The sequence below is a fragment of the Agelaius tricolor genome, unplaced genomic scaffold (genome assembly GCF_023055355.1).
Source record: "Agelaius tricolor isolate 1412-34295 unplaced genomic scaffold, bAgeTri1.0.p SCAF_17, whole genome shotgun sequence".
NCBI classification, from domain to species: Eukaryota; Metazoa; Chordata; class Aves; order Passeriformes; family Icteridae; genus Agelaius; species Agelaius tricolor.
Genome location: NW_027269277.1, coordinates 9,823,994 through 9,841,847, shown reverse-complemented (window position 1 = coordinate 9,841,847; position 17,854 = coordinate 9,823,994). Strand labels below are relative to the sequence as shown.

The following is a 17,854-nucleotide window of genomic DNA, read 5'->3' as shown; positions in this document are numbered from 1 at the left end:
GCAGTAACACTACTTATTTTTATTGAATTATTTGTCTAATACTAGTATGCCCAAGAATAAAAATCAGGTCTAGTCCTAAGTTCACTCTTGGTCTTTGTGGTCAAAGTGAGGACAACTCATTGTAATAATGTTAGAAAAGTGGGGAGGGGAAGGATGCTGCAGAATGGCAAAACTGACATTACTAGCAAATAGAAGAATTACAAAAATTTAGAAGGCTTTTGGTAGGCATTTTAAGGAGATAAAACCCCTTCATAATTACTAGAAAAGATTAGTTCTTATGGGAAAAATATTTACTTGCTGGAGCGTGAAATGGCTTACATGATCTGGCTAGATCAGTTGAGATAGTATTTTGGCAGTAGTGGTTACCTAAATGAAAACACATTTCTGTGTTTTGGGGAAAGAGAGAAGAAACTAAAATTGAGAGAAGAAAATGGTTTGTTTTAATTTGGCATTTCAATTTCTACTGGGATTAATAATGGATGCTTAAGATAATTGCTCTGGGTTTTTTTGTTTTGTTGGGGTTTGGTTGTTGTTGTTGTTGGGGTTGGTTTTTTTTTGAATGGTGTGATATTTTTGTGTGATCAACTAGTCATTATTAACAGTACTATCCAGAAATCAGAAGGTAAGGATTTTGTATGTCTTAAGAATGTCATAATGTTAATTAGTAATGCAGTGGTGACCATTTGCTTCTAAGACATTGTTCAGAGACATTGGTCAAAACTGTACAAGCTTTGAGTTTATTTAATCAAGCTACTAATTTGTAATTGTGTCTAATAAAAATACATAAATGTGGTAGTTTCAAGTGTATGTAGCTGCCAAAACTACATTGGTCAGGATGTGGTCATCTTACGTGTCACTTTTTTGTTCAGATGCTTCTCTATCTAAGTACACTTGACTAAATTGTGTTCATTTGTTTGCTACTGGCAGATACTGGTGTGCAAATGAAGTTGGAGTCTGAGGGTGACTACTTATGCTGCTCAGTCTGGTCTCCTTGTGGACCTACTTGTGTGTACTGTCTTGGTAGGACAATGGTTGTGTTTTCCACAAGATGCTGGTCTATGACTGCAGCCCACGTGGACACTTAGAGCACCCTTAGTAACTGGTACCTTACCTTGTTCTGTGAGACATTCAGCACATCAAGGAGCCTTTAGTGTGGACGGAGGACTTTATTATAAAGTACCTGCCTGGCAGTTCATGCAATGTAGGCCTCAAGATAAACTGAAGCATTTAACATTCTGTGAATGTAAAATTTTGAGACTCGATCTTTCAGGCACTTCCAGCTTGTTTGTTACTTTAACCCAACACTGTAACATTGCTCATGCAAGTGAGGGGCTGGGAATCATCTAGAGAGTTTGGTGTAGTTGTGCCATCCTGACTGCAAAATGCAATTGTTTGTACTTTATCTCAACTAAAGAACTACCTGCATCAGTTAAGGTATGCATATACTTAAATGTGGGCAGGCACGTGCACTTTGTGATAATTACTGCTTTAACCCGTGTGTGGGAGTGGAATGGAGGTTATAGGACATGGTGTATGACTTGGGAGGTCTCAGTTCTGCTGCTGCCTCTGCCATGCAAACTTGTTCACGCTGCTTCAGAATTGGTGTTCTCAGCAAATCTATCCCATCACAATCCAAAATAAATTCAATTTTGAAACTGTGTTTTTTCAAAAGTGATTGTGTGTTATTTTAAAAATATTTTTTACAGTTTTACTTTCAGATGAAGAGATGTAGGTTTTAGTAGAGCAAGGAAGTTCTCCATCCTAAGCTTGTAGCAATGAGCTACCAGGTCAGAGTAATAAGTCAAATGAACACTTACCAGATTGTGTCTGGTGAAGGTGCAGCTGTTTTGATTTCAATTTCATGCACTCAGGTGAGACTAGATGGACTAATCTCTTGTTGTTACTGGAAAGGAGGGTTTCTGCCATGTCTTCAGTCACAGGGTGCCTCTGTGGCCTCCTGAGAAGTGCTTGAACTTGCAGAAGTGGCTTAGACTTGGGTTTTGACCAGTTTTCCACCAGGGTTGTCAGTTGCACTGATGTAACTGATGGGGGCTAAAACTGCTGCTGAGAAGGGAGGAAGTGTTTGTGAATGTCCCATTTCTGCAGTAACAAACCATTAAATCAATGCAGCTGTACTGCCTGGCAGCACCTACAGGAAAGGTGGTCTTGCTTTGAGAGAATGCCTCTAGAAAAGAATAGAATCATAGGAAGAAATACTTCTGCCTTTTGTTTTTTTTTGTCCAGTTTAATAATTCGGGGGCTCTAATTGCAAAAATTAAGCCTGTTGTTTTGCAGATCATCTTAGAGTTTTTTACTGTATTGATCAAACAGATTTGTGTCTTAAAGTAATGTGGTGTTGTTAATAATATTTTAATACTCCTGGAAAGGGAATGGGAAGGTCTTGAAGCTCTGATTTTGCATTAAGATGTACTTAAAAGAACTCATCAATCCAAGCAGACAGGGTTGTTGCTTTTGTAACCTGGTTGAGGATACCATCTTAGGACATAGGGGCCATAGTGTCGATCTCTGAAAATTTTTTTTGGCAGCTGATGTTTCACTTTACTGTTACTAGTATAGAGAATTTAGAAATGAGTGCTTATAGGGTACCTGCTTTATGAAGAAGTAATTAAAATTTAAGAAAATTGATTTTTATTGAATTGATACACTCTTTGGGGACAGCTGGGGGAAGAAATCTATTCTTTAAAAAAACGTTAACTTACCATTAATGAAAAATAAAATACCTATTCCCCTGTTTTGCTGTCTCTATTCTGGTTATTTCCAAATATATTGCATTCTCTTCAATAGTGTTTAGGACATCTTAGCCATATCTTTGCTTTTTGCTGAGGTTCTATGTTTCTGCTGATTGTTATGTGTGAAACTCCCTAGTTTCCAGTTGTCTAAAGGGTGTGTATACCTTATATTTGCTAATTATAATCCTTTGATTGCTAGAACAGCTGTTTAGTCTTGCTAGAGAAGTGATAATCTATATAGGATGCAAATAGAATGAGTAATGGATTGCTACAGAACTATTTTTTACTGTTATTTTTCATGATGAGCCTCTGTAACAATTGCACATAACTGCCTTATTTGAGACAGCTTAAAATGGCTCCCACAGCAAACTGTAGTCTTGCCATCTTATGTAGGACTGAGACATAGCTCTGATACCCTCCTCAGTTTCTGCATGTGAAAGATACTTTGAAAAATATGTAAACTTCTGGCTGAAAATGTGCAAATGTGACAAAAATTCTTAAAATATTCCCTGGTGTCTGTTATGATAAAGATAAATCACTACCTTTGTTAAATACTGTCACTTTTAAATAGGAAACTCCTTTTGAAACCTCTTGCTGGGGTGACAGTGGTGGCAGAGAAGAGGGCAGATCGTTATATCTTGGAAACATGTCCATTTCCAAGCTGTCAGTGTAGTGGAGAAACATTCCTTTTCTAACACAGGGAACTATTAATTTCTCTCATGGCACAGTTTGCACAGTACTTGGAGTGCTTTTTGCATATGGCTCTTTGGTTGAGGGAGCCCTGGGAGCAGCCAGTCACAATGCAACATGACAGGTTTCTGCTTCCTAGAGTGGATTTTTTTAGGGACTAGAATAAAGAAAAATTCTGTCTTACTCTTGGTGAAACAGTGCATGAGAAAATCATGCACATATTTTAATGTTAAAAGTTTTTTACAAGCAGGAGTTTGAAAACTACCATAGTTACAGTAATTCTATGAGAAGCATTTCCTCATTGGATAATGACAGTAGGTTATTGCTGGGACTTCCATGCTTCCACATTGCCTCATGTTCTTACTTTTCTCAATGTTAGGAAGAATATTTATATGTGTATGAGATCTATTTGGAATCTTGTGTTTCTTTGCTGTTGTAAGTTCTCTGAATTAGGGTTTATTTTGTCATCATCCATTTAAACCGCCCAAATCTAAAACTGTTTTAGCCAGAGCATCAAAAAAAAAAAAACCCAAAACATTTGTATCCTAATATCTAATGATTGTTTTTAAAACATTTGTTTTATTTTAGTGTGCAGCTGTGTCGTGCTCTCAGTGAAAACAAAAATCATGATGTGGGTTTCAGAGGTAAGTTGAGTGGTTTGTTTGTTGGTTTTATTTAAATAGAAAACAAGCCTGGAAACAGTTGATTATGGTACCTTTGCATGTATGTGCTTGGAATGTTCATGTATGGTGACCATTAGTGGGTGCTAAAGGTGAATACTACAAACACAAACATCTACTACCAGGATTACTTTCAGACATCCAGGGGGTTTTTTTGGCAGCATTGTCCAATGTTTGATCTGTGCTATAGAAAATGGAATTCCATTTTGCAAACTCAACATAAAATTAGATTTTAATGTAAAAGTTAAATATATGAACCCTATGGTATGCAAGTGTGAAAGTATCCTATCTGTGTTAAAAATAAATTGTTCTAATTCACCCACAGTGGTCTGTAGTCCCACATTACTGATTGTGTGATTTAAGGCATTAAGATCTCTGTAACTTGTTATTGAATTTAGTTTTTTGAGCAAACCACACAGCAAAGTGTGGTGAAAGTACAAGGTGAAAACATTGTTATTATTCATATAGTAAAAACACAACATTTTTGTGTATTATTTAAGAACATTACAGGTTTCTCACAGCTGATTTTACAGCCACCCTGTTTACATTTTGCAAGGTTTTTCTCAACTGGAATACCTCTGTTTAGTGCTTCAGCTTATTGCAAGCATTTTTAAGGTTACATTCTTGAGTTATAGGAGACTTTCCTTAGACAAATGAAGAAATAATCCTTATCAAGCATCTTTTCTTCAATTAAATTTTACTTTCTCCTAGAGAAATGGGTTTTGAGAGTGTATCTGTCATGAGGCATGACTAGAAAGTACTGTAATATTTTCTTATGTGTGTGTAATATGATAATATGTGTGTATAATATGACATTGATGTGAATTAGAAGGTAAGGGTGTCTTTGTTAAGTCACCTATCAAGACTCAGGTCACTGTATGCAGGATGGTAATTTTTCTTCCCATTTTACTGTTATTCCATGGACTCTGCAGAGAAAGTGGATCATCGCTCACTTTATGCTTGTGTGAAATCTTAGATTTTGATGATCAGTTTTAATCTATTATCAATAACAAGGTAATCCCCTTTACTGGTGAGGGAAACATCTCTCCTTTACTTGTCTGATGTCTGCAGCATTACTGTAAACGTTGCTTTAACAGACAAAGGATTAGCTAATGTGTTCCTTCGTCATCTCTTGTCTTTCAACAGATATTCAGCAGGCTTTGTATGAGCTTGCTTACCACGTTGTCAGAGGAAACTTAAAGCATGATCAAGCTTCTAATGTTCTTGGTGATGTCATAGTAAGTATATATTTGTAACAACTGCATACTTACTAAAATCTTTCTTATAAAAGCCAAGATGACATCCAAGCAGGAAAATATTCAAGAGATTTTTCTTTGACATGTCTAAAAAAGTCATTCTTGTCAAATTCTTCATTTGTGTACACTTGATATATATGTAGACTGGAAGGGTTTCATTTTTTCCCCTCTACTTTTCATGGTGAGGAATAGATGTTTCAGCATAAATTGAAAGTTAAGTCACTTTTAAAGGGCACATGAAGACTGAAGTTGTTAATAAATGCTAGAAACAAAAGTTACTTGCTCATGCAGCGCATCTGTGATGCCACCTTCTGGTTTTTACAAGTGTGACAATATTCCACTTTATTGTTGGGATATCCAAGTTCTGTGATGCCCTTGAAATAATGCATTAGACATACTTTTGTTTGAAAAAGATTTTTCTTAAAATGCTTTGAATAAGTGGAGAAAATAAGGAAGAGAGTAATTTCATCTGAACTTTCGATCTTACCAAATATCAGTTAAGATGGTGAACTAGGAAAAATACGTTAAAAAGCTTTTAGAAATGATTTCTTAATTTTGCTAAGTTGCTGTTTTGAGATGTGTGTGGAACATTAAGGAAAAATGTGTTGCAATAATCTAGTGTATCCTTTTTGGTTTTTTTGAACTTGGGCATTGGTGTTGAGGGAAGGCAAGGCTGTAGGGCACCTTGCTGTTGGGGTGGCATGAGAAATGTTGGATCTTTGGTTGCTGTAGGAAATCATAATCTGTTTGGTGCCTGAGAAACTGCAGGTCACTTTCTGGGCTCCTGCTCCTCACACAGAGATAAAGGAGGCAGAGGTGGGCCAAGGAGGTGAAGGGATTAACAAGGTGGTTTTGTCCCTGGTCACAAAATACACTTAAATTACATTTCAAGGTTACAGGGTTTCACTACATATCAATAGTTAGTACAGCACTTACATTAGATATTAGTCACTAATTAAACATCTGCATTATTAATATGAATTATTAATAATATAAATAATATGCATTACTAATTGACCTGAACTTTATGATGAAGCATTATTTTATATAATTCAAACACTTTCTAAGCTTGCATATTGGAATTTCTGCGTTCATTAAATGAGATCTTGTTTCCTAGGAATTCCGAGAAGACATGCCTTCAATCCTAGCTGATGTATTCTGCATATTAGGTAAGTTGGGTTCCCTTCCTTTCATTGCATTGCAACAGATTTGGAGAAATTCAAGTTATGTGTATCTGCTTGTTGACTTCTTCAGGAAATTTCATTAAATCTGTTAAGTATGATTCCTCTTTACAAAGCATGTGTTGATTCTTCCTCACTGTATCTGTACTTCACTTGTTAATGTCTTTTCATTCTGCTTTGTTCTGTTATAGTTTCCAGAAGTTTGCCTATTAAAGGCAGTGGAAGTTGATCTGCCAAGAATAGTTAAAGGAGCTAGCTTGTAAGAGTGTTGGATGTTAGCTAATGGCATCAGTGACTTAGTGATGTTATCATTCTTAAATATTTTTAATAAAAGTTGACTCACTGGTAGGTAGATCCTTTCTCCTCAGAATGTGTTCTGTAAATATTTTTGTCTGCACAGTCAGTGTTAGTGAAATGGAGCTGATTTTCCAGAAATCTAAGGGCAAATGGCATTGAGCCACTATCTGCCAGCTGAGCAGGCTTTAAAGGTTGCATGTCTTATTCTGGTGATAACTTCTGGATTTTTATGTTGTAATATTGATCCAAAGCTGTTGCTCTCAAGTCTTCCAGCTTTAACTGCCTGCAGTTTGTCTTGCTCCATGTCTATGTTTTTCAACAAATTTCAGAAAATTCTTTTGCTGGTCTGCTCATCACAGATCCTGTGTGTTGAGTGTATTGAGGAGTGAGGCATCTCTTGTGCTGTGCTTGCCTGTGAAGAGAGGCACCTCATTAAATTTGCATGTGCAGCCTTGGTTTTGTACATCTGAATGATAAATTTTGACTTTTTTTTGGAATTGTTTCATTCTGTGTACTTGTATAATCATTTTGTAATAACTAGTAATAATTAGTTTTCATAATGCAGTGTTACACTGATGTCCTTTTATAATCTGCATTAGAAGACTTGAATTAGCTGCTTCTTGAACAACTTGAATAACTGAAACTAGTGTATCTGTCTGCCTTTTTCTATTTATTGTTCTTTTCCCTCTTTCTATTAAGTTAGTGTGTAGCCAAATGCCATGCTTTCACTAGTAGCAGAGAATAGTGTGGCTAAGGAGCTGGCTTTCAAACTTTGGGACAAAGGACGTTTGACAATTTCTTGCTTGTTTCCTCTAACTCTGTTTCTACTCTAATCAATATTTGCTACTATCAGGATTTTTTCCCAATTGCATGTGTTTCAGTATATGAGAATTTTGATTTGTCCACTCATCCACATAGGGAAAAAAATTTATTGGAGCTTGTTCTTTGGCTTGGAGTCTTGGCTGCTGAGGTCCAGGCTGATCTGGCTGGTCTGTTGTCTCCACTTCTACCCTGCTACAATCACTGGTTTTCAGTCTCTTTAGAGTCTTCTTTCTGACATATTTGTTGCTGATGTTTTCTCTGTGGGTATGTGTGGTGGGGTTTTTGTTGGTTTGTTTATTGTAAGGCCTGTCTTGCATTCTGTTACGGAGTTTTCTACTCCTTGTGCAGCTCCTTACTTCCTGTAATGATGTGCTTTTTTAAAACTGCTTTCTTTAGAAGATTTGCTTCCCTGGCCAGTGTTCCATGGCCTGTCTTCCCATAGGAGTGAATTGCTTTCAGTAGTTGACAATACAGAAAGCATTAATGGTAATAGAGAACCACAGCTGGTAAGAGACTGCAGACAGACAGTAAATGGTTGTTCTCTGAAGCCACAGGGAAAAAGATGAGAACATTACCTTAAGGCCAGGGTCCTGCAGTTCTCTTCACTGGTTTGTATTTCTGGTTTTGTGCTATTATTCATCTTTAATGGTTGCCATAAACATTATTGCAACAAAGAGAATGGCAAGAAAAATTATTGCAGCATTCTTCTGGTTTCTGTTTTACCTTTTCATGAGACTTTTGGATGTGTGAGAATTGTCATCAAAATATTATATGAACCCCATGGGGGATGAGTGGGTGGGAAGTGGCAAGAAACTGCCATACTATCAATAAGTTCCTTTGCCTTGTGTTATCATTAGTATTTATCAGAATAGTTACTGAAAGAAGAAACTCTCAAAATTTCACAAGTAAAAATTGCTTTCCTCCCCCCATCTTCTTTTGTAGATATTGAAACAAGTTGTTTAGAAGAAAAAAATAAGAGGGATCATTTTACACAACTGGTATTGGCCTGTTTGGTAAGTTATACCTGGAAAAATTGCATGTCAAAATTTGACAAGGAAAATACGAGTATTGAAGGTTGATTTTATTTTTCTCCAGAAAAGACTATAAGAGTGTTTTCCTAATGCCTAAATAATTTAACAATTCATCTCCAAAGTGTTGTGATAGAAGAGTATAGTACAGCTCCCTCTTGAGTTCTTTAAAGAGTTTTGAGAGAACTTAAATTTTTCCACCTGTAAGTTTAGCAGAAATTTTTCTTCTGAAGTATGCCTTGAGTTGCACTTCTTTATGTAACCTCCTCTTGTGTTTAGAGGTAGCATTCCTAAATGCATGGGATAAGCTTGATTTGTAGGAAAGTTCAGCATATGAAAATAAGACTTCTTAAAAAATAAAGAATACTCTTTGTAAATATGCTTTTCTTGGTAGTAATGTCCCTAGATGCTATGAGATGTAACCAGCAAGTAGACTCTAGGGCTTGTTTCTTCAGGGTGCTCTTGTATATAAAATCTACCACTGTAAAATTCCAGTTTCAGTTAATAGTGTGTCAGCTTTGTCTGCTTCTGTGTTTGAAGCAAAATGCAAACTTTTTTCTGTTGTAGTCAGAAAGCACATGCAGCATAAAACAGTAATTGTGTGGTTTCTAGGTCTTTGTAACTGACAGATTTGGTGTATGTTTTTGGTGTTTTTTAGTACCTTGTATCTGACACTGTCCTAAAGGAGCGTTTAGATCCAGAGACACTGGAGTCATTGGGACTCATCAAGCAGTCTCAACAGTTCAATCAAAAATCTGTTAAAATAAAGACAAAACTATTGTAAGTCTTGGGGCAAGGGTTGTCTGGGGAGTGGGTGGGGAGGGGCAATGATGATTAGTCTGGTAATAATGTTTTCTACCAAGTGCTCAGTTTTCTTTGGGAAATATGTTTTGTTGCACTTTAACTTGCCATTGACAAAAGAATTCTGTTTGCCCTTAGTTTTCGAACTCTTGAGAAGTATAAAATCTTTCTCATGTTATCTATGGCTTTTGCTACAGGGATTCCATATACAGATATGTGAATTTACAAAGTATAACTAAATTAATTATTGCTCTTGCATCAGTTAAGAATAGGTTTTGTTTTCATAACTAGGCAAACATAGTTATTTTAGTTTGGGCAACACGGGTTATGTTTTTTTTGGTGTATGTTTGGTTTCTGTCTCTGCATCCAATGTTTCACTGTCAAAGAACATCACATGAAACAGGAATAGATTCTTAAGCATGGACTGCCACAGAGCAGTTCTCCAGAGCAGTGTGTAGAACAAGCTTTCCTGTTAAGTGTAAGTCTAATCTTTTTAATTGTCTGCATTTGAAATAAGAGCTGGATTTGTTTGGAGAGTGCATGCTACATTACGGGTATTCATATACTGCCTTTAATAGTTTTTGCAACAGCTCAGGTTAATAACGAGTTCTTAAAAATGTCTTCAAAATTAGCATTTTGTATAACAAATTGCTAAGAGCATAAGTAAGCTTCACTGGATGGATGTTACACAACAGTATTTAATTTCTCTTTATTTGCAGTTATAAGCAACAGAAGTTTAATTTGCTAAGAGAAGAGAATGAAGGTTATGCAAAGCTTATTGCAGAATTGGGTCAAGACTTATCTGGAAATATCACTAGTGATTTAATCCTTGAAAATATCAAATCTTTAATAGGTAAGGAATTTATTGAAAGAATATGAGCATTGGTTTTCCTGTATGATCTTATGACTACATAAAGTAGATCAGCTTGGATAGAATTATGGTATCTTGAAGTTCCCATTTCTGTGGAAAAATGAATTTTGGGAATGTTGTGTAGGTACACTTAACTTAAAATACTGAATTTATGGTGTAGCCTTAGATATGCATGCTGTGATTTTAACATCTTTCGAAGATGTGCTTGTCAGGTAGATAGGAGCATAACAAAGTAATGCTTTTTACTATTGAATATATCAGTTCAATGCATGAGCATTCTTTTATTCTTGAAGATACTGAATGAGTGATTCCTCGTGAAGAGAAATGCAAAGTAGGAAATGTTCTTCCTTTATCTAGTTCTTTTAGTGGTTTTTCCGTATTTCTAAGTTGAGTGATAAAACAGGAAATACCTGTAATTACCCTTGTTTTACACTTCCTTTTTGAATAAAGAATTCTTTACAATATATTGATGCTTGCACCAGTGCCTGTCTCATATGGTGCCAGTGTAGTAATGAGCAAAAGGCTGTGCTGCCATTTTATTAAAAAAGCGCTTGCTCCCCTTTTGATAAAAAAAACTCTTCTCTCTTTGCTGGCAATAATGCTGAACTGACAGGGCAGGACCACCAGGAGGTTCAGGGTCTAGCTCAAACCAGAACAGCTTTTGGATTGTAAAGTAATTACTAGCTGGCTGATTTGTGACTGAATGAATGTGTGGTAGCACAAGAGAAGAAGCAGCAGCTCATGACTTTTGCTGGCCCTGTGGTGTTGATGAGGTCAGGTTTTTAACTATTAAATGTTCCCTTTAAGCTGTTAAATTCTACTTTTGCTGTAATCTGGGTTGGAAGTCCTGTTTAGTGTTTTTGTGTAGTTCAATATTTGACAAATCAAAATGATTGGTGCTGTATTTATAGGTGATCCAGATTATTTTGTTACTGATAAATCAGGTTCAAGTTTAACTGAGAAGAATTAATTTTAAAAGTTACTGCATTTGTATTTTAGAAACAGAGTGAAGATGAAAATTAAGCTTTTCTGCTCTCTTCTCCACTAGGATGTTTCAATCTTGATCCTAACAGAGTTTTGGATATCATCCTAGAAGTCTATGAGTGCAGGCCTGAGTATGATGATTTCTTTGTACCACTGATAGAGTCTTACATGTACATGTGTGAACCTCAAACTCTATGCCATATCCTTGGGTTCAAATTCAAATTTTATCAGGTAATGTATTTCCATTATTAGTTCTTGGGTTTTGTGGTTGGTGGTTGAACTGCAGTCAGTAATAACAGATTTTCTGCAGCTGTTTGTTTTTTTTGTTTTGTCTTTTCTTTGTTTTTTTTTTTTTGTGTTGGGTTTTTGTTTTTTTTTACACATAGAAATCAGTTTTTAAGTTGAAAAATTCTGGTATTGAAAGCAATAATTTCATTATTTGAGTGGGAGTCTCTTACCATATTTTACAGGAGAATGCTTCATGTTCTCTTAAAAGAGCTGAAAACAATCTTGGTACCTTCCACTTGAACTTGTAGAGTTATGTAAGGACTGGCATGAACAAAGGGACTGTACATTATAAACAGGACTTATCCCCAGGAGTGAGGAGCATGTTTGCAGGAGAGTCATGGTTAATATTTGATAAAATACTCAGGGTTTTTTTTTTTAAATGCATAGTTAGGAATTGCATACAAGAACCATAGGGTGTGAAGGTAAAGGTTTTGTTTCTGAAAATACTGAATGTATTACAGTAAAGTCCAGTGACTTGGAAGTGATAGCTGTTAAATAACATGGTAACAAGGAGAACTGTGGGTTAATATGTTTCATCTGAACAGAAATTGAGTGGTTCCTGTTTTATAATCTTCTGCTGTGGTCTGATTACTTTTTTCTTATATTTTGATGTTGTCCATTTTAGGATCCAAGTGGTGAGACCCCTTCCTCCTTATACAGAGTTGCTGCTGTCCTTTTGCAACATAATCTCATAGATTTGGAAGATCTTTATGTTCATGTAAGTGACAGTACTATGCTGCTAGATGCCAAAGCCAAGGACATTTTAAAAAAAGAAAATCAGATATACTTTATCCTGTTTCTAAATTTTCAAGCTCATGATATTCTGTGTAATACCTGTAAGTGTACAATATTTAGTGATTCTTAAAATTTTCAGTGCTTTCTTTATGCCACATATTCAAATAAGGACACATTGAAGTATAAATGCTGATAAACTTTATTTGAATTATCTGTGTAACATTCTCCAGATTTTCTACCTTCTGGCAGAGTAGGAAGTTGGAGATAAATGCCTAAGTAACCTTTGTTAGGAATTAGACCCATCGAGTTCTGCTTCACAAGATCAGTTTTTGAGAAAACTGCTAGGACAATCAGCTCCAAACATTGTTCTAGTTTAATAGCAGGGTTATTTTTTAAAAATGCTTGCAGGTTCCTGAATAGGCCTCTCATTCTCTACAAGAATTCTGACCGTTTATTAGGTTGAAAGAAGGAAATGAACTTAGGTGTTCACATATAATCAGAGACTTATTTCTTTATAAACCAACATTCCAGTTTGATGAATGGTTAACAGAATGTTGTAGTTATCAAATAAATTTTACATTATATAAGAATTTTTAATTTCAGAATATCCATGGATAGTCTTAAGAAATTAAAGATTCAACTCTTCCACTGAAATCGAGGGAAGAGTTATAGTTACATCTGTGGAAGGTTTGGAATGTAGTCCTGCCATTAATTTGTGTAGCATTTCCTAGCCTTAGTCACAAACTGATCAATATTGACTTGCTAATAACTGTCCCTGGCTTCATAGGATTATTTTGGCTGAAAATGTGTTGGGTGGAGCAAGAGTAGGAGTGCATGTCTCAGATAATTGGTGTGGAGTGAGGAATGTGTGGTGATAAAGCTTGTTTTTAAGAGAACGTTTGTAAGCTTACAAAACATGCTTAAACTTGGGGTTACAGTTGCCTGTGCAATCTCAGCTCAGACTTGTGCAGGTATGGGCATGTTTTATCCCAGTCTCAGGCTCGAGGGTCCCTGCAGTCATCTGCACTGTTCACCTGCATGGTGGGGATTCTCAGTCTCATTCCAGGATCTCTCTGCATGTTTGATGTGGTGTATTTTTTTAAATCTCTTTTCAGTTCAGGTTTAATTTAATTTGCTATGGAAGTTTCTATTGAATAGCATGTAGGTGTTGAGTCTGGAGGGGTGTTCATTGTGTGGCTCCCATAGGAGAGCACTGCCAGGATTATCACTCATATTTAGAATGTTCTCCCCACCTCTGCCCTCCCTGGACTTCCAAGCCTGTAAAAACTGTTCTCAGTCAGTGTGTATATACACACAGCTATATAATGCATGGCATCCTAAAGATACAATTTACCCATTGAAATTCCACACTAGCTGCTTCTTGGTGAAGCTTATTTCTGTGAAATGGAGGAGTTCTTTCCTCCTTCAATGATCAGTTTGAGCAAAGAAAAACCAAGAAAAATCTTCTCTGGTTAAAACCATTAGAAGAAGAGATGAGTGCGTCAAAGAGGTCATGGCTCTGCAGTAAGTTGATTACTTACTTGCAGGGAAAGTGTCATTTTGGTTTCAGGAGCTAAATTGAAGTTTGGCTTTGTCAGAAAAGGAGTTTTTCTTTTGTCTCACAACTTGACCTTTTAATCACTGAGTTTAGGTTTATATTCCTCGCCGTGATTATTCTTAAGTACAAGACTGTGCTGAGGTTTTTTACATACTAGGTACTTTATTTAAGATGGTTTTTAAAGAACATATATAACATGTGTTTAATCCACATTGCTCATAAATAAAAAATTAGGTACACTTTAAATTTATTATTTCTTTAAAATAAATGTGGAATGAGAGTGTGTTGCTAAGTAGGTTACCCAGTTTTCCTTGGTGATTAAATTTTTCTTCCCTATAGATAAGCAATATTTTGAATATTCACTTGGATTAAAGGCTCTGAGTTGTGTTAATGTTATCATGAATTATGTGTGTAATTGTCACCACAAAGCTATAGCTGGATGGTAAACTGAAGGGCAGGGGGGTCACAAATGGTTGTGAAGAAGTAGAGTGGTATTATTTCTCATGAGTCCTTGATTTCAGAATGGTCTGCTGTTAGTGTAATTCCCAGTTTGGCAGCAAGGAAAAGAAGCCAGTACCCTGAAACACTGTCAGATTAGTAACAAGAAGGGCCAAAGTTCTTCTCCAAGCTCAGGTGATCCACAGTAGGAGTTGGTCACTTCAATTTTGAGTTATAATGTTCTGTTTTTTCAGCTTCTACCAGGGGATAATGCCATCATTGAGGAACACAAGCGAGAGATAGTGGAAGCTAAACAAATTGTCAGAAAACTTACCATGGTTGTCTTATCATCTGAAAAGACTGAGGAAAAGGAGAAAGAAAAGGAAAAAGAGGAGGAGAAAACGGAAAAGGTGACTGAGTAGCTTTCTTTTCAGTAATATTATTTGAATTACATTAAACAAAACAATTGTTATAAAAACATACTTAAATTTATTTGAAAAATAGTTACATGCTCCTTGGATGACTTGTTTGTTCTGGATTTCTGTACATAAAATATTCTTGGTTCTATGGCTAATTGATTTCTTCCTTCCCTTTTTGTTGTATCAGCTCCACTAAGTATGCCCCAGCATTTATACACTTCACAGCCTTTAACAGCTGCACTTCTCGGATTCATGATAGCATAATCCTAGTTGATTTCATAAAAATAAGGATGTTAGTTCTCTCAATCAAGAATTGGGACATAAAGAATTGCCAGACTTAGGAATGTTGGTATAATTATCCTGAATTGTAGAAAAAGCTTATAACTGAGGATTTCTACTTGTAACTGCTCACTGTGCTTTCTTTTAAGCCTGTATCTCCATATGTGTAAATTTAACTCTTCATTTAAGGTCCTACTAAGTCAGATTTATGTTGCCCCTAGGTCTAATTTGATTTAGTGTGTCCAAGCCTTATTTAAGAAACAAAGTTATTTGATCTCATAGAGGCTATTCTGTTATCTTCATTTGAGTGCTTAAGTACTTCTTAAACACCTTATTTAAAACATAAAAAAGAAAAATAAATGCTTGATATATGCATTTTTAAGTTGCTTGCTGGAGTGAGGGGAGGGATCCATCAGTCTTGGTGGTTTCTGTTCTTGAATTTCTGTATTCTGCTGTATTCCTTATCAATCTGGCTTGTCTACCAATTCCTACTTCTGCTACACCACCTTGATTCTGGTAATCTCTGACCTCCCTTTCTCCTTTCATTTTGCTTTCCTGGCTTGAAAAATCTAATTCCATTTTCTTCCCTCAGGCACCTGCTGCAGTTGCTGACCTCTGACTCTCAACTGCAGCCACAGCTGCTGCCTATTTCTTTCACTCACTTTAAATTTCTGATCCCTCCCTTTTGCTTACACCACGTTGCTTTGGCCCACCTTCTCTGCTGTCAGCTGGGGCTGCCCAGAATCTTCTGAAGTGTGATTGTCACCCTCTTCTGATGGAAAAATAAACTCTTGATGGGACATGCGGAGTGTATGCATTGCAAGTCATGTCAGAGGAATTAAGACAGCTTTCATGACTAAGCTTTAGAATTAAGAACTAGGGAATTTTAATCTTTAGCAGAAACTGCAGCATTTTTCTGAAGGATTAAAATGACAAAGTCTGTGCCTGTGTGATGGGAAAATTAAGAGCTGTACTTAACAGAAACCAATTTCTGTGACTGCACACACTGTTATGCAATGCATGCTGTTTCTTAAAAAGCTTCTTTCTGTGTTAAAAGTACTTTTGTATGTGCTTAGCTGTGCACTTCATGGCAGTTAGGGGAGTAACTACATGTGAAAGGCGTTGTCAGCCTAAGTTTAGGCACATTGTATCCAGCACATCATTTCATGTTCTATTTTTGATACAGTATCATGGAATAAATGCCTGCATAAGGAAAGCAGTGTTTACAAAGTATTGACCTGACTCTTTTTTAGAGCCACAATGTGCTTATTCTGTGTGGTTAAAATTCATTATTATCTAATGACTCTAATATGAATAATTTAGTCTTGACAAATGTGCTGCCTGCTTTTGCCTTTTAAGGTGCATTTGCCATAACTGTGATAGGACATGCAGACAGGTCAGAGTGTGGGCAGCAGGAGTGGGTTTGACAGCAGTTCCAGACTGACCCCTCTGTGCCAGACATGTCTTGGCTTTTGCCTCATGTCAGAACTTGCTTACCCAGAAGTCAAGCAGTGTGTGAGCTCCATAAGTTCAGCATGAGTAAAGACCTGACTTGGCTTTACTGTGGAGCTTTCCTGTGCATGTTACCATGTGCTGTGCTGTTTTCTATTTTCAAAACTATCAGAAAAATATTTGCCAGTGTTAAAGTTTTAAAAAGGAAAAAAAACCCACTAAAACCATGCAAACTGTAGAAACAAAGGAGTGTCTGTTTTGTAAGCAATTACTGTTCTTGTCAGTCTGCCTTCTCTGCTTGTGTGGTTTAAATAAAATTATACTTTGCTTTAAAATAATAAAACCATTTTGTCCTAGACTTGTAATCTTCCTTCCCTGGCTGTAAATGTCATCTTGGGCTTGTAGTTACTTACAGCTAGTTTTCCTTACTGTTAGTCACTTACAAATAGACTTTTACCTTGGGGGCCAGAGAAAACCAATTTATAACAAGAAAATATATCAATACCATGCTCCTGGAAAAGTGTTTCAAGGCATGACCTTAGAGTCCTGTTTCCTCTTATGCCTGTTTTGCAAAGGGAATTTTGGAAAAACTTTGTATAGACTTGCACTTAAGTCTAGAGTCTCCTAGAATAGGTGCTAATGTGACACTTACTGTACAGGCACACTAGGATGGAGAAAGGGTTTGAGTGTGGCTTAGCTTTTTTTTTTTTAATTCTAATCTGCTTTTGCAAGAGAAGTTTGTGCTTTTAAACTCAGAAAAACACACATTCTCAAGTTGTATTGTTCTTAAATTGTCCTGTAAGGAAATAAGCTGCAATAGATTGTGACAGTTTGAAAAAAGACGTGATCAGACATACATCAGACAACTTCATAAATTTCTGTTTTATTTTTAATTTTTTCTTTGATCTAGATGTTAAATTCTACATGGATTGGTTTATAACTTCTTTTGAAGTTTTCTTACTGCCTAAATGTCTAGCAAAGTTTTATTTTGCATGTGTTTTTATTACAGGGTTGATATCCAAGGCTTTTTCCTCTAGCTGTGGATTGCAGCTGCTTAAGGAGAAGTATTATGGAGATTTTATGAACACGCTTTTTCTTTATTATCTTGCAGCCTCCTGATAATCAAAAACTTGGCTTATTGGAAGCCTTATTAAAAATTGGTGATTGGCACCATGCACAAAGCATTATGGATCAGATGCCTCCGTTTTACTCGACTTCGCACAAGCCGATCGCCATCGCGCTTTGCCAGCTTGTCCATGTGACCATTGAGCCTCTGTACCGCAGGTAAAGGGACAGCCACAGTTCTGCTGCTGCACAGGGGAAAA

General features: G+C 36.3%; 1 protein-coding gene across 7 annotated transcripts in view; it reads left to right on the top strand.

Moving 5' to 3' along the window:
* Nucleotides 1-17,854, top strand: part of THOC2 (THO complex subunit 2) — a 49,565-nt gene that overhangs the window by 1,947 nt on the left and 29,764 nt on the right. For all 7 annotated transcript variants that reach the window (XR_011681568.1, XR_011681569.1, XR_011681567.1 and 4 more), the window contains exons 2-11: nt 4,029-4,084; nt 5,267-5,358; nt 6,494-6,545; nt 8,619-8,689; nt 9,363-9,484; nt 10,225-10,358; nt 11,425-11,591; nt 12,274-12,366; nt 14,634-14,789; nt 17,641-17,813. Coding sequence is in view for 4 of the 7 variants with exons in the window: in XM_071442412.1 (XP_071298513.1) it covers nt 4,029-4,084; nt 5,267-5,358; nt 6,494-6,545; nt 8,619-8,689; nt 9,363-9,484; nt 10,225-10,358; nt 11,425-11,591; nt 12,274-12,366; nt 14,634-14,789; nt 17,641-17,813 (1,116 nt within the window). In the remaining 3 variants the exon portion in view is untranslated. The remainder of the gene's footprint in view (nt 1-4,028; nt 4,085-5,266; nt 5,359-6,493; nt 6,546-8,618; nt 8,690-9,362; nt 9,485-10,224; nt 10,359-11,424; nt 11,592-12,273; nt 12,367-14,633; nt 14,790-17,640; nt 17,814-17,854) is intronic.